The sequence below is a fragment of the Fringilla coelebs genome (assembly GCF_963513975.1).
Source record: "Fringilla coelebs genome assembly, chromosome: 21".
Classification (NCBI taxonomy): Eukaryota; Metazoa; Chordata; class Aves; order Passeriformes; family Fringillidae; genus Fringilla; species Fringilla coelebs.
The window spans coordinates 11,172,923-11,186,581 of record NC_140047.1 but is presented as its reverse complement, the minus strand read 5'-3'; the positions used below and the strand labels follow the sequence as shown (position 1 = coordinate 11,186,581).

Genomic DNA, 13,659 nt, shown 5'->3' with positions numbered 1-13,659 from the left:
TGTGAAAACCACACCAAAAGCCAGTGTCCAGAAGTCAGAAGAATGCTGAATAGAAATAGAGGAATAATTGGGTTTAACTGTGAGGAAGTATGTCCAAGTCACTTTCTAAACTATCTAATTTCTCTTTGGTGAAAAATTTGAATAGCTATTGGAATTTTGCTAAACACAATTTGATTTTACTACAGATGATTCAGCGAGTGCAAATATTACTGGCTACAATCTTATGGCCTTTGTTATACAAGAGGTCAGACTAGATGATCATAATGGTCCCTTCTGGTCTTAAAAATCTGTGAATATATGAATAATTTAAAGCCTGTCCTGCAAACCCTTATTCATTGAGGTGGTGATATTAAAATCCTGTGGGACTGCTTGTGTGAGTAAAGGTTGTGGGATCAGGCCTAGAGTGAGTAATCATTATCACTTTGGTTTAAATTTATTGATAAAGTCATAAAATATTCACTGCAGGTAAAGCTGGGTTTCTTTAAAATGGGAGATGCTTCAGCAGTATTATTCTACTTGGATTTGGTGAGGCAGTCAGTAGCAAAATCGTTTTGGAAGTTGTCTTGTAGCAGGCTCCTGAACCATTCAGTTTCACACTGGTGCTATTGATCGATTCATAAACTATTTCAAAATTATTCTTTAGAGACATGTAATATGTAGAAAGCATCTTTGTTTTGTTTAAGAAGAATATGAAATAACAGTCAAGGTCCTGCCAGTGGAGGTTTGGGTATGTTAAGGTACAGCCAACTCATCTTCCTGCACGTACAACTCTTCCTTGCTCTGACTGGTGGTGGTGTTTGCATGGGCAGCAAGTGGGAAGTGCTGTCCCTTGCAAAGGAAGGTTTGTTGGTGATGATAGATGACACCCATTGGTATTCACACACTCCATCCTTCACGTGTGTCTGGACAGCAGCATGGAACTGGTGACATGTCACAGGGACAAGTTGGACATGACCCTTGTTAAACCAGGGAAATCCAAAGTTCTTTGCTTTGCACTTGGAAAACTTCGGATTCTGAGTTTGGTCATCTTTGGTCGTATCAGCTCTCCTTTCTTGAAGTAAAAACCACTTTCCAAGGCTAAAGAATGTTTTTATAGCTCTCAGGTTTTGACCACAATTCTCCCTAACATATTCTCATATTTGAAAATCTGAAAGTTGTAGAAATGCTGATGAATTTATAAAGTTTGATCCTCTTATAACCTTCGGTTGTCTGAAGTGATCACTGACTCCATCTCATCTCTGCAAAATATGTTAGAGAAGTTCTTCTTGCCCTATGGCAAGTGTCCTCATCATACTCATAATTTTAATCTTTGTTCTTTAGGGAATTCTCTAACTGGTGTGATGGGAACACAAGCCTGAGTAACAGGGCCTTGGGAAGTTTCAAAGTTGGTCAGCTGTTGCCCCCTTTGGGATGATTGTTCAGTTTTGTTACGCTTCCTCTCTGCAACAGGCAGATACTACCTGGGTGAGGGAGAGGTTAAACAACTTTGTTTGTGGCAGCTCAAACACATTCCTCAGCAGAGAGGAGCATCTTGGGCACAGCACCTGGGCACCTGTGAGCCGGCGAATCCAGGGCTTGTACAGCTGCTGTACTTGATAATGCTGTGACAGTTGCATCCTTAGCAGTCAGATTTCATTTTCAGGTAACAACTCTCAAAGTGTTGTTCTGTTTTCTTCTAAGTCCGCTGGCACTGGTGGGACTGGTTTCCTCAGTACTCAGGAATGAGCTGTTTGCTCAGTTGTTGGTTTGGATTCCCAGTCCGGAGCTTATTTCTGCTGAGGGTGTTGCTGGTGGGGAATTATGGTATGAAATGACAAAGGCAATTCAGGATTCTCTTTGGTAACCAGTGCAGGAAGAAATTGAAGTCTAATGTTCATCTCTCACAGTTTTTAATGCTTTGAGTTTCTATAAAAGACCTTTTCAGTGAAATGACTTCGTTTTGCAGTGGGAGATGGTAGAATTTCTCTAATACGGGAATGGCAGAAATGTGATTCCAGAGACCTCCTGTGCACAGAGGCAGAGGTTGGTGAATCCTTACCTTGTCCTATTAGACACAAAATTCTGCTCTTGGCTTTAATGTGTTCCAGCATTGTAAGTTTCTGCACATCCTTTTTCTTGAGCAAGAGATAGGAGTTGATTTTTAATGATATTTACTATTTCTTGAACTAAGTTGCTTGTTTGTTTTTTTCTCTTTTTTTTTTTTTTCCTGGTTGTTTGTTGATAACATCCTAGGGATTAATTTTTCCTTTAATTCAGTTTCCCATCTGTTGTGCCTGGATGTGGCAGAAGTGTATATGAAAATTTGCACCCAGCTAGAAGAGATTATAGTCTTTAAAAAAGTCAAAACTGTTTGTGGGTTTTTTCCTACCTTATGAAAAATGAATCTCCAGTTGGGACTGAACTACAGTGCAGATTTATATGCAGATTTATAAAGGTGTAATGTAGTCACATGGGCGGGTTTTGATTTTAGTTTGGAGCTCTGGCCCTTCTCTTTTAATACATTTTATTTGTGAGAATGGACTCCTGTGCCTTGCATTATCTGACTATAGCAAAGATGAAATCTGGTTGTGTATATTACTGAAAGTCTAACTGGAACAGTGCTGCCACAATAGTCTCCTGTGATGATAAAATTTGTATTTGAGGAGCAGAGCTCTTTTTTGGGTGCTGTAGCAGACGGTGCTTCCAGGTATTTCCTTGCCTGTATTTTGGGGAGCTGCACAGTGGATGGGGCAGTGGTGATTAGCAAAGCCTGATCCTGCCCAGTTATGTAAACAGAGCATTTCTTTCACACACATCTTGTTAACTCTCTGCTGCAGACCTTTATTGGTGCTTCTTCAATAATTTGTTTAAACTATGCAGTACAGATTCCTTATTTTAGCACTAAGACTTACAAAGGCTTCTTTTAGCAGCCTTTAATTTTGTACTTATGTATGTGACATAGCCTGTGGCTGTGATCTCTGCTGTGAATCTGCAGTTGTTTTGGGATGAAAGCAGAAGGCAGCTGGAAACTCAGTAGCTACATCTAGCTGTCTACCTAGAGAAGGCCTTGATTTCAAGTTTATCTAAACAAGCTCGACTAATCCCAACTATCTGGGGGGATCCACTGTCAAAACAAGCAGCATGGCCCTAAGGCAAACACAACCATACAGAAATGAAGGCTGGGACTTCCAATACTCCAATGACTGCATACTGGAGGCTTTTTTTCCTGAAAAGAGAGTAAGAGAGGTACAATTTGCATAATGCCTTTTCATCAGGAACTTTTGGAAAGCTGACAGAGGTCCAGCTTATAGCGCTGTAGCCACAATACAGAGTCTATAGGAGAATCCTTGAATGACCTGACCATATTGAAAGAAAAAATGAAAGCATCGAAGTATAGCCAAGTGAGTGTGGAAAAGAGGGCTGCTGCATTGTCTAACATCTGCTCTACTTCTCGTTAGTTTTGTTCTTTGGTATTCTATGTGGACTTTGGAGAAACCTAAGACAGCCTAACATGAATCCTATAATCTTCCTTCTGAATATTTATGTAGTGTGCCAGCCTCTAAGCTGTCCTTTGCATCTTCCTACTTCCCCCTCATTTTCATGCTCTCAAATGAGGCCAACATTTCAAAAGCTAAATAAATGTTTGTGAATGTTTATAAAAGATTTGCATAAATTTGTCCTTGTTTGACAAAGATCACTTTTTTCTTATGCCAGTTCTGAAATATTTTAAAGGTTTCAGTGCTTGTCTTGACAACAGAGTCCTGCCTCAGAGAACAATGATTGCTGATTAAGTGGGTATGTGCTCGGAGCTGAATAGACCGATGGAGACGAAGGCTGAAAAGGCCACTCATCTTAAGCCAGAATTATAATATTTAACAATGCTAACCCAAGGATAGATTTAAAGCTTTGGTTTCGGTGCAGTGTACCTGTGCAACTTACGGGCTGAGCAGGATGTGATTATCTTTTCACAGCTAATAGTTCTCACCTCATTTCTGCTAAATCTGCAAGTGAAAATACTCCTCGGTTTTAGTAATTAATTGTTTAAAATACATGTAATTGAATCAGTGTTCCAGCTCTCTGCTATTGACACTTCTTACCTTTACCAATTGATCACTGTTTATGCACATAATTGGACCTGATTTTTTTTATGCCTGTTAGTATAATTTTTCAATTATTTGTGATTTAAGACTGGAACAATTATTCAACAGTACAACAGTAGCTGTAGATTTTTTTTTAAGCTAAAATCTATTTCTCTTAGAATGAAACTAAACCTCTGCTTTTACTGAAGGGATTTTAAAGACATTTGATGAGGAGATCTCTTTGAAAAACTGCTTAAATATTTAGTTCAGCTTTACTTTCAGATTTTTTTTTCTACTGGAGAAAAGTAATAGTCGTTCCTGTTCTTTTGTTCTATGAGTTGAGAGGTTGAAGTTGTCATTAAGGCAAAAACTAGAGCTACTTCTCTGACACAGTTTTTATCACATCTGCTAGGCCTGTGTCCCAGGAGGAGCTGAGCAGAGCCCGGAATTCAGCACAGGCCCATTATCTGCTGGTTCTGCGTGTGTTGTAAAAGGAGTGAGACCTCAGGGAGGCTTGGAGCCTCCTCCCGTGTAATGTCCAAATCAGATTTGAAGGACTGGTGGCAGGAAAGCTTTGGCCTTGGGGTGTGAATTCTAAGAAACAGAGTCACAATTAGGTTTAAAAAATTCAGGGATTTTGAGCTTTATCTTGAAATATGTTTTTAGTAATGCAAGGAGAAAAGTTGCCCATCTGTGCACATATTTTGTACGTTTAAAATATTTAAATGCTAGCAGGCCTCAATATGCTTAGGAAATGTTATTTATCTCCTGCTCTTCCTGTTTCCAGGATTGTGGATATGCATGTTGGGGTTTTTTTGTTTGTTTGTTTAAAACAGTGTTTTCCTGAGAACAATCAGTTACCTTCAGTGAAATGATGTTATTTTGTATGGCCCTGTTCCCCTGCTGACCCTTAGACAGGAACAGGTGACTTTGGGAGAAAAACCCTCCCCTAATTCAAGCTTTAGAATTGCTCAGAAAGAACTGGTGGATTTCTGGAACACAGAACAAATGGATAATCTAGTGCTATAAAGTTGTATTGAAATGCCAGTAGAATTAGAAAAGTAGAATTAAAACTAAGTTCAAGCAATTTAAGGTCATTCTGTTAAGCAAATTATGTCCAGATTTTTTTGGACATAGAACATGCTTTTAAAGAACTGATGAAAATAATTTATTAAAAAATTTAGTACATTACAAAATTCAGTAATGCTCAGTAAGGATATAAGGCATAAAAAGATTTTATTGCAAAATCAATGCAATATGAAATGTGACATAAATATTTTAAACAAGCAATGATTTTTTAAAAAGAATCTGTGTTGTACCAGTTTTCTCAAAACCAGAAAAACATTTAGAACTTAGAAAAATTTTGGGTTTAAGGTTATTGCTTTTTTGAATTCTTAAACCTATTATTCCCTGAGAGTGGATCATTTAATTAATCATTAGCTTAAAATTATCCAAATAGATTAATTAAATATAAGAATAGTTTACAATTCTGTGGGTATAGGAGACATTAATGGACAACCTAAGTTTAATTGGATAATATTTTGCTTCAGTTAATCTCTTAGCACTTTTTAATGCTATATTAAGATTTCTGTAGTGTTTAAATTTGATGCTGCTTCTGAGGAGCAATAAAGTCACCAGTAGCTGCTCACTGGCCAAGCGGGGATGCTGTTCCCTGTGCTCACACACCCTGAGCCCATCCGGCTGGGGGCATTTCTCTTCTGGGCCCTCCTTGTTCTCCAGTTTCTCCTCCATCCTTCCTCAGTCTGCTGATGTTCTTGGAAGTCTCTTGGTGTCCCTCCACGGCAGAGGGAGTGTTTCATGCTGGTTTGCTGGGTTCAGATGGCCTTTCAAGCTGGGTAAGGTGAAAAGTGTTTCCACCCTCTCTGTAGTGTTTCATTTGCAGCAGCCTCAGCTGAACTTTGCCTCAGGTGTAAGGGCAAGAAAATGAAACAGCAGTCGCCCTTTTTCATCATAGAGTCATCTCTTCTCCATGGAAAACTCCTCTCCCTGGCTGTGCTCTGTTCTCTTGTAACATATACTTGTGGGGGTTTGTGTTCCTTCCCTTCCACCTTCCCTCCAGGACCCACAGCTGAAGGACCAGTCTCTGCTCTGGGTGGTCCTTCCAATTTCATCTAGATTTTCCTCAGGTTTTCCATTCCAGGCTCCCAGCCTGTTGGTTTGTGTGGTGTGTTGTTTCCCTGCTCTGACTCCCATTCCTGTGGAAGTATCATACCTTAATTATTCAGCATTTTCCACAGATCTCCTGGTATTCTAATTTCTTTTCTGTCCCACTTCTCCCCACACTTCTTGTTCCCTTTTGCATCTCCGGTGTCTCGTGCATCTTTCTAGGAGCAGATCCTTTGCAGCAGACCCTTCTCTAGCCCAGCCATTTGCACATCATTTATCAGTGCAGTTTTATTTAATTGCAGCTGCACGTGGGATATTTGTTAGGGATGTTCATTTGAGCAGAAGTGAAGCAACCCACTGTATTTAAGAGAATCTGAAGTTGTTCTGTTGATTTGGAAGTGGGAGCATACGGTGAAGGGTTTAAAAATAAAAAAGACTTCAGCTACAGCTTGTGTATTAAATTCACAAGTGAATGTGCACATTTTTTCAGAATTGTTGAGCTTTCTTTGTTGTTTGCTTGCAACAGGGAGATGGTTTGGGACACGAGCCCGGTGTGTAGCGTGCGTGCTTCCCAGCCTGGCTTTCCAAGTCTGTGCTGCCTGTGTAGGAAAGCCTTGCAGAGCCTGCCTCACCTTCAGAGGTGGCTGTGACACAAAAGGGCCGAGTGCCGTGTTCCTGCCTCATTTATTGTGAAAACTTTGCTACTGAGACCAAACTTAATCAATGAGCTCGGTGTTGTCTCCGATAAGTTATGTACTGCCTTTATTGATTGGGAAAGATTTTAGAAAACCCATGTGGGGTTTATAATGTCAGCAGTGTTTTGATTATGAAAAGAGTTGGAACCTTGGGACGGGGAGCCAGGTGGTGCCTGTGCTGCAGCCCCCGGTGCCGCGGCTGCGCCGCATCCCCCGGGACACGGTTCATGCCCTGCACTTTAGCTCTGGTGACTGGCTGCTGGAGATGCACTTTTTGCTCATTAAAATGTTAAAAATCAAACTGCATGTAAAAAGATTTGTGAAAACATAAACTTGGGGATTGATCCAGAAAACTGGCGTGTGGTCCCCTGGAGAGCCCGGCGGCAGCTCCCGGGTAATTTGCGTGGATCAGCTGCCTGTCCTGCATTGCTGGGGGGTTCTGCTCTTCTTTTTAGGGGCTCTTGCTTTACAGGCATTTATGCAGGCTTTTCTTTAGGAAAATAGCCATAAGGGAATAAAACAAGAAAACAGACTGTGGATACTTCCACTGTGCTTCATGTTGGGTTAAAAAAAAAAAAGATTATAAGTTGTTGACATGGAGCAATTGTAGGTTTTATTTTGTTTTGTCTGAAATCATAAAGAAATGAAGGATTTTCTAGGTCATTAGTAATAACCTAAAGAGGTTGACTAGAATGATGCATATGAATGATGTAGGTATTGCTTATCTTTCAAACTGAGGAGTATTTAAAGAATTTTTAAAAAAGCAACATTATATTGAGAGTAACAAGCTTGCAACTTGAGCAAAAATGGGATAGTTCTCCAGTAACTGTTTTCTTACATGCAAAAGATCAGCAGTTTTCCTAATTAAAAATTAATTCTACATATGATATTTATATTATTTTATTAGTTACCATTGAAAAGTAAGTCTGCAGTTAACCTATGCTAGTCTCAGTTTTTTTGGTTGTGAATCAAGACAGATAAGAATTGGTGTATAATGAACAGCAAATTATGTTGAATGACATTGTAAAAGTCAGATAATAACATCACTGTAAAATCTTTTTTTAAAGAGAAGGCGGTTTAGAGGGGTACAGAGCCAATATATGGCCTGTTTATTGGAACATTTCCTTTGCTGCATTTAGGAAGCTGTATATATCAATGAATAAGTGCAGAGTAAGTTCTGAGTAATGCACTTCTCCAGTGACACCATGCTGATGAGATGCTGAATATTTTATTATGTGAATGGTTTCACTTGCAGTTACAGGAATTATTTAAGTCATCAAAATAACGGAGAGAATATATTGTGCCATTTTGAGGTGACTGATGGCTTTGTCTTCTAGCACTATTTTATTTCAGAATGTTATGTATCTATATGATTTTGTTTCTGAAAATCAGTCTGTATTGACAAGGCCAGTAGAGATACAGGCACTTTGTTCTCCTGATATAATAATTTCACAATTTTAGAATAATTTTGTAGGTTTTGTTTCTTTGTTTTTTTACTGACATTTTGCACTGTAAGAATTCAGTTGTGGTAAAGGACCACTGTGTAGTAGTTAAAATTTGTCCAGATGCGGTTTTTGTGCCTGAGCAAGTGGAGTTGTTCAGCTTGTGAAAGTCAGTGAGATTCTGCACCAGCAGGGACCCAATCATATTAATGAGACTTTTGCTATCAAGGCATTATTTTGTATCAAAATAGAGATTTCTGCAGAGTTTACTCTGCAATCTGCATAGCTCCTTTCCAGGTTTCCTGCTGCAATTCAAAGGAGGAGAGGTCTTTGCTCTACATGGCATTCTTCAATAGATCCTTTCTTGTTCTTTAAAAACAGGAGGTTGTTAAATAATCTATCAATAAACTGTCAAGAAGTCAAAGTTTCCATATCTGTTTTTGCCTGAAATCCTCAGAACTTGCCACATTTTAGTTGTCAAGAAACCTCCAAAGAAGAGTGTGAGCAGTTGAGCCTGAAACCATGGCTCAGGATGGGCTGTGCTTGTTTGAATTATGCAGGAGGAACATGTTCCTGCAAGGGAGTCAATATGTTTTGTGCTTCACTGGAGAGGTTATTAGATTGATGGAGTTTATTTGGGAATGATGGCATTTGGCTTAGTAATAAATGAAGCAAGAAGCATCTACTTAGTTATTAGTGATAATTTATTGCTATTGGTCAGAAAAGGGTTGATTTTTATCAGAGGGTTTGTTGTTTGTTCAGGGTTCTGAAAGCAGAAATGGAATTTACACTTCAGGACCTGAAATATTGAAGTGTGAAGGAGAATGAGCAATGAATTGGCTGTAGGAAAGATCTGTAAACTGAGAGAACTTTATGGTGTCTTGTGGGTTACAGAATTCAAATTTTGAAGATCTAATGGTTTGCTTTTGTCTATGAACACAACTGTTTTGGGACTAACATATTTCTGGTTTTGCCTCTTTAGTGACTGTATTTGTTTAATGTTGTAAAGTTGAAAATGATTAATTTATCTGCTGGTCATGTTTTCACTTTTCATATTCATCCTTTTCTTTGCTCTCACACTTAAATGCTTTTTTGCAACTTCTAGAAAATGGTTTGTAGGTTAAACAATCCATATAAATTTTAATACACATTATTTTAATCAGTCTTTTAAATCTGAGATTTCCATTCTAATAGCAGTAGGCAACATTAAACATTCCTGCTATGAGACCTATTGGCTTCATCTTTTGTTATTTATCTTGCTGATGTTAGGAAGTATTCTCTAATCCCCAGACCTCTGTTCCTAGGTGACAGTCAAAAGCTGTGCCAGCAGAAGTGGTCCTGCCAGGCCAGGCCCATGTGGTTTGGTGTTATTCACTCTGATCCATATGGTCAGGGTAGGGACTGTCCCCAGAGAGGTGTTAACACTCAACAACCCAACCTCCTCCTCCTCTTTGGAGAATTGCTGGATGGCTCCTGCTGCCTGCCCATGTGTGAATCTTGATTAATTTTTCATTTTTAATGAAGTTTGATCATGTTTATTATTTCACATGATTGACTGCCTGGTACTACTTCCATGTAATTGATAAAGCCCATATTTCTTCATCTGTCTTTTATTTCTTCAGGGCAAACTTGTGAAATTGTGTGATGTGGTTAATATTAGATTTATTGGTCCCCATAGATGTATAAATTATCTTTTTTTTCTCTCTCTCTCTACAGGAAGTTCTACAGACTCTGACCAAGTTTTGTTTCCCCTTCTATGTGGACAGGTATTGTTAGCTTTTCAAACTTTACAAGAAAATAAGCTTGTCAATAAAACCCCTGTAGAAAATAAAAGCCATACCATTCATAGTGTTCTGTCTGTGTGACTGGGACTTAAAGCACCTGAGTGCAAATTACAGTCCCAGAATCACTTTTTCCTGGGGTTTTTATGGGCACCATGAAACAAAAAGAAATTTTAAAAGTTGGACTTGTTTGGTGGGAGTACTCTGAGGGCATTTTTTTCACTTCTGCACAATGCTGGGATGGAAAATGCCTGGGTAGGCATTGTCAAATATGCATATTAATATCAAAGCTTTGTCTGCTTGTGCATTTTATTTCTTAATTACCAAAATTTGGGTGGAACAATTAATGAAATGCTTTACATTTGAAGGCCTCTTGATGTTGCGGGAATGCTGCTGCTTTACTTGGCAGCTACTTATGGTGACTTCTGATTTTGGGGGGAGAAATTGTAAAGTGAATGTGAGAAAATATGAGAATATTTACTTGCTGTAACTTAGGAAACTGTAGAACTTTTTTAATTTTGCATTTACTGTGAGTTATTCTTGATGGTTTCGTGAAAAGAACACGAAAGAAATTTTGAAAGACTGCACCAGTGCTTATCTCATCTCTGAGCATCACTTAATTGGTCAGAATGTCTTGTCTTCATCAGTTGAGACACAGAATGGTTTGGGTTGAGGGAATTGACCTTTACTGTGATTAAACTGCTGCAAGTCTTTTTCTCATTTTAGAATTTGGAATCCCTGTTTTGCTGCTCATCCTTTTCATTTCCTAAGGGGTGGAAGCAGGGAAATACTCATACATTTTTCTCATGTATTGTTTTCTACCAGAAATAGTTATGCTTTCTGTGTGTAGATTTATTGTACCTAGGGGTTTTGTTTGTGTTGTTGTTTTTGGTTTTCCTCAGCAATATAACATTTTGAAAGATAGAACACTGAAAACCCATATGGGGTGCAAATGAGAACATAATGAAAAGTGATTCCCATTTCTGGATCCACTTGTTTGTCTGAATATCACAGACTGTCACTGAAAGACTGCAAGCCAGCCAGTTTGAACGAAAAGGAGACATTGTCACCCAGAACACACTTAATAATTTGAGGTGGAGAGTGGGCTTCCCACACTGCAAGAGGCAGAGCACACCCAGGCTGAGGCTGTGGCAGCTGAAGGAGATGCTTGTGCTTATTCTCTTCTGAGTGTAGAAACCTCCATGGTGGCACTGGCGGTTCTGGCTCTCAGGGCCACAGACACTCCATTCTTGTTGCATTGATTCTGTTCATGTGTTGTGGCCACTGGTCAGACCCCCAGGGACTGGTTGGCCATTCCTTCGGGCAGTGGCCCAGGAGTTGGCTGCTGTTGTGGTGGTGGAATGAGGCAGAGGCTCTTTTCCAGCTGCAGGAGTGCAGAGCTGCTCCCTGGTCCTGCTCCCTGCCAGGATTGTGTTAGTCAGGTGTGGGTGCTGGCAGGGATTTTATGGAAATCACTCCTCTCCCCTTCCCTCCAGCCATAACTTCTGTCTGCCCCCTTAGAGATGAGGTTTATGCTGCTTCCATCCTGTGAGGCTCTAAATAGACCTTCTGCCCATTTGAAAGCAGAGCCGTGAATCTGAAGGGTTGACACTAAAATCTTAGGAAGAACACTTTTTATGTGGAGAAGTTTATCCTTCCCAGTGAAAAACTGGCACTGAACTTGAGCAGGACCTGTCAGCAAGGTTTGGTTTCTCCAGGTCGCATGAATGCAGGACTCTCTAGGTTTGCTCTGGAGGAACTCACCAGCTTGTCTGAGTTGTTTAATAAACAAGCTTCTCCCTGCTGCTAATGAAACGTGGTTTTCCCCCCTGTTCCATAATTTTAATTGTCAGTTCTAATGCTTTTTCACACGCTCTGCTCTCAACCTTGTTAAAATTAAGCATATAATCCCCTTTTAAAACACCATACTAAAATCACCATAGTAACATTACATCCAAGCTTTACAGATAAAACACACCACCAGTGAGGGATTTTTGGGTATCCCCAGCAGCTTAGTGTGGTAAGTAGTTGCTCTGCTGACATTTAGATTTCAGGAGGATGATAGTACTCACACTGGCTAATTCTCGGACTATTGGAATGCTTTAAATATCTGTCTTTTTGTTCATCCTCATCACAGCGTGTTTTCCTTTCCCTGTTTGGAATTCACTGAAGGATTCTTCTTTCTAAGCTGGACAGTGACATCTTTCCCATTTGGATCCAGCTTTTATTTTTGCAAGTCTCTTTTTCCTTTGTTTCTTCTAGGCACTGAGTGTGTATTCTCCCACAAAAATTGGTTTTTTTTCGCATGTGGTGTTATAGAGGAGAATATTTTAGGGCCCGAGGCTGTTAGTTAAGTGGCTTTGAATTTACCAGGGTATTTGTTGCAGTTGGTAGGACTGACTTGTAAAGCTACATGTCAGTGCAAGTCAGATTTCTCAGTTCTCAGAAAACCTAAAAAAACCCTAGAACATGACCTGAAATAAGTCTTAATTTCCTATAATTAGAAGTATTTGGGTTATATGAGAGAACATGGGGTTGGTTGCTGGTTGATAATCAGAACCATTTTCTTTTTAAGATAAACTCATTATTAGTATCCTCCCACACTTAAAAAATGGGAAAAATAAGCCACAAACCCCCAGTCCTCCCTCATCAAGCATATTTAAGCTTCTGGAGGGTGCATACTTTTAAGTTAATTTTTCAAAAAAACTTTTCTGAAAGAGGAAATGTTGTAGGTTCAATGACTTGGATGTGATACTTGACACAGAGTTAGCACAGCAGTAATTTTTCTCTCCTGCTCTCTGTTTCCAGCCATGCCATTAACCAAGTTGGGCAGAACTTCACCTTTGTGCTCACAGACATTGACAGCAAGCAGAGGTTTGGGTTCTGTCGCTTATCTTCAGGGGCCAAGAGCTGCTTCTGTATCTTAAGGTAGGTCTGTGGTTTGGCTTCTGCCTGACTGCAGGAGCAGTCTTTGACTTTGCAGTTACACTGCAATTACCACTTCCAGCTGGTCAGAATTATTTCCCTATCTGGTCCTCAAAGTCACTGTTCTTCTGCACAAGTGGTGCAAAATCCCTTGCACTTGGAGTTCCTCTGTAGATAACTGTATTTGTTTGTAGTCGACGTTCTGGAGTTAACAACGTGGAAAAATAGTCTCTTTGCAGTAATTTGATCTGACATAGCATGATGGCAGCTGTTATCTTTAGCTGTCACAACTGATCTTGTTAAGACATTTTGTGGACATTTGTACATGCAAGTTTTATTAACAAAACATCTGTTGGTAACTGAGAGGACGTCACTGATGCTCTCCGCAGCCCCACAGTTAGTATGTGTGAGCTTTCCTCTGTCCTGTTGAGGGTTTTGTGAAGCTTGGCATCATAAAGACTGTCAGTGGAAGTTGGAACTCTGCATTTCACAGAAAATGGGCCAAGAGGCTCTGTCAGAGTAGTTTTTGATAACTTCCCATAGCCATGTTGGAACACAGTCCAGAAATGATGCCAGTAAAATTAATTTTGATGTCTACCAATATTTTAGTTCCATTAAGAACTTCCAGAGA

At 39.6% G+C, this 13,659-nt stretch overlaps 1 protein-coding gene across 7 annotated transcripts in view; it reads left to right on the top strand.

The window, feature by feature from the left end:
* The window catches only part of DENND1A (DENN domain containing 1A), a gene marked incomplete at its 3' end in the record, with an annotated part of 147,731 nt that overhangs the window by 35,037 nt on the left and 99,035 nt on the right, over window positions 1–13,659 (top strand). For all 7 annotated transcript variants that reach the window (XM_084219797.1, XM_084219795.1, XM_084219798.1 and 4 more), the window contains exons 4-5: window positions 10,039–10,088; window positions 12,912–13,031. In XM_084219797.1, the coding sequence (XP_084075923.1) occupies window positions 10,039–10,088; window positions 12,912–13,031 (170 nt within the window). The remainder of the gene's footprint in view (window positions 1–10,038; window positions 10,089–12,911; window positions 13,032–13,659) is intronic.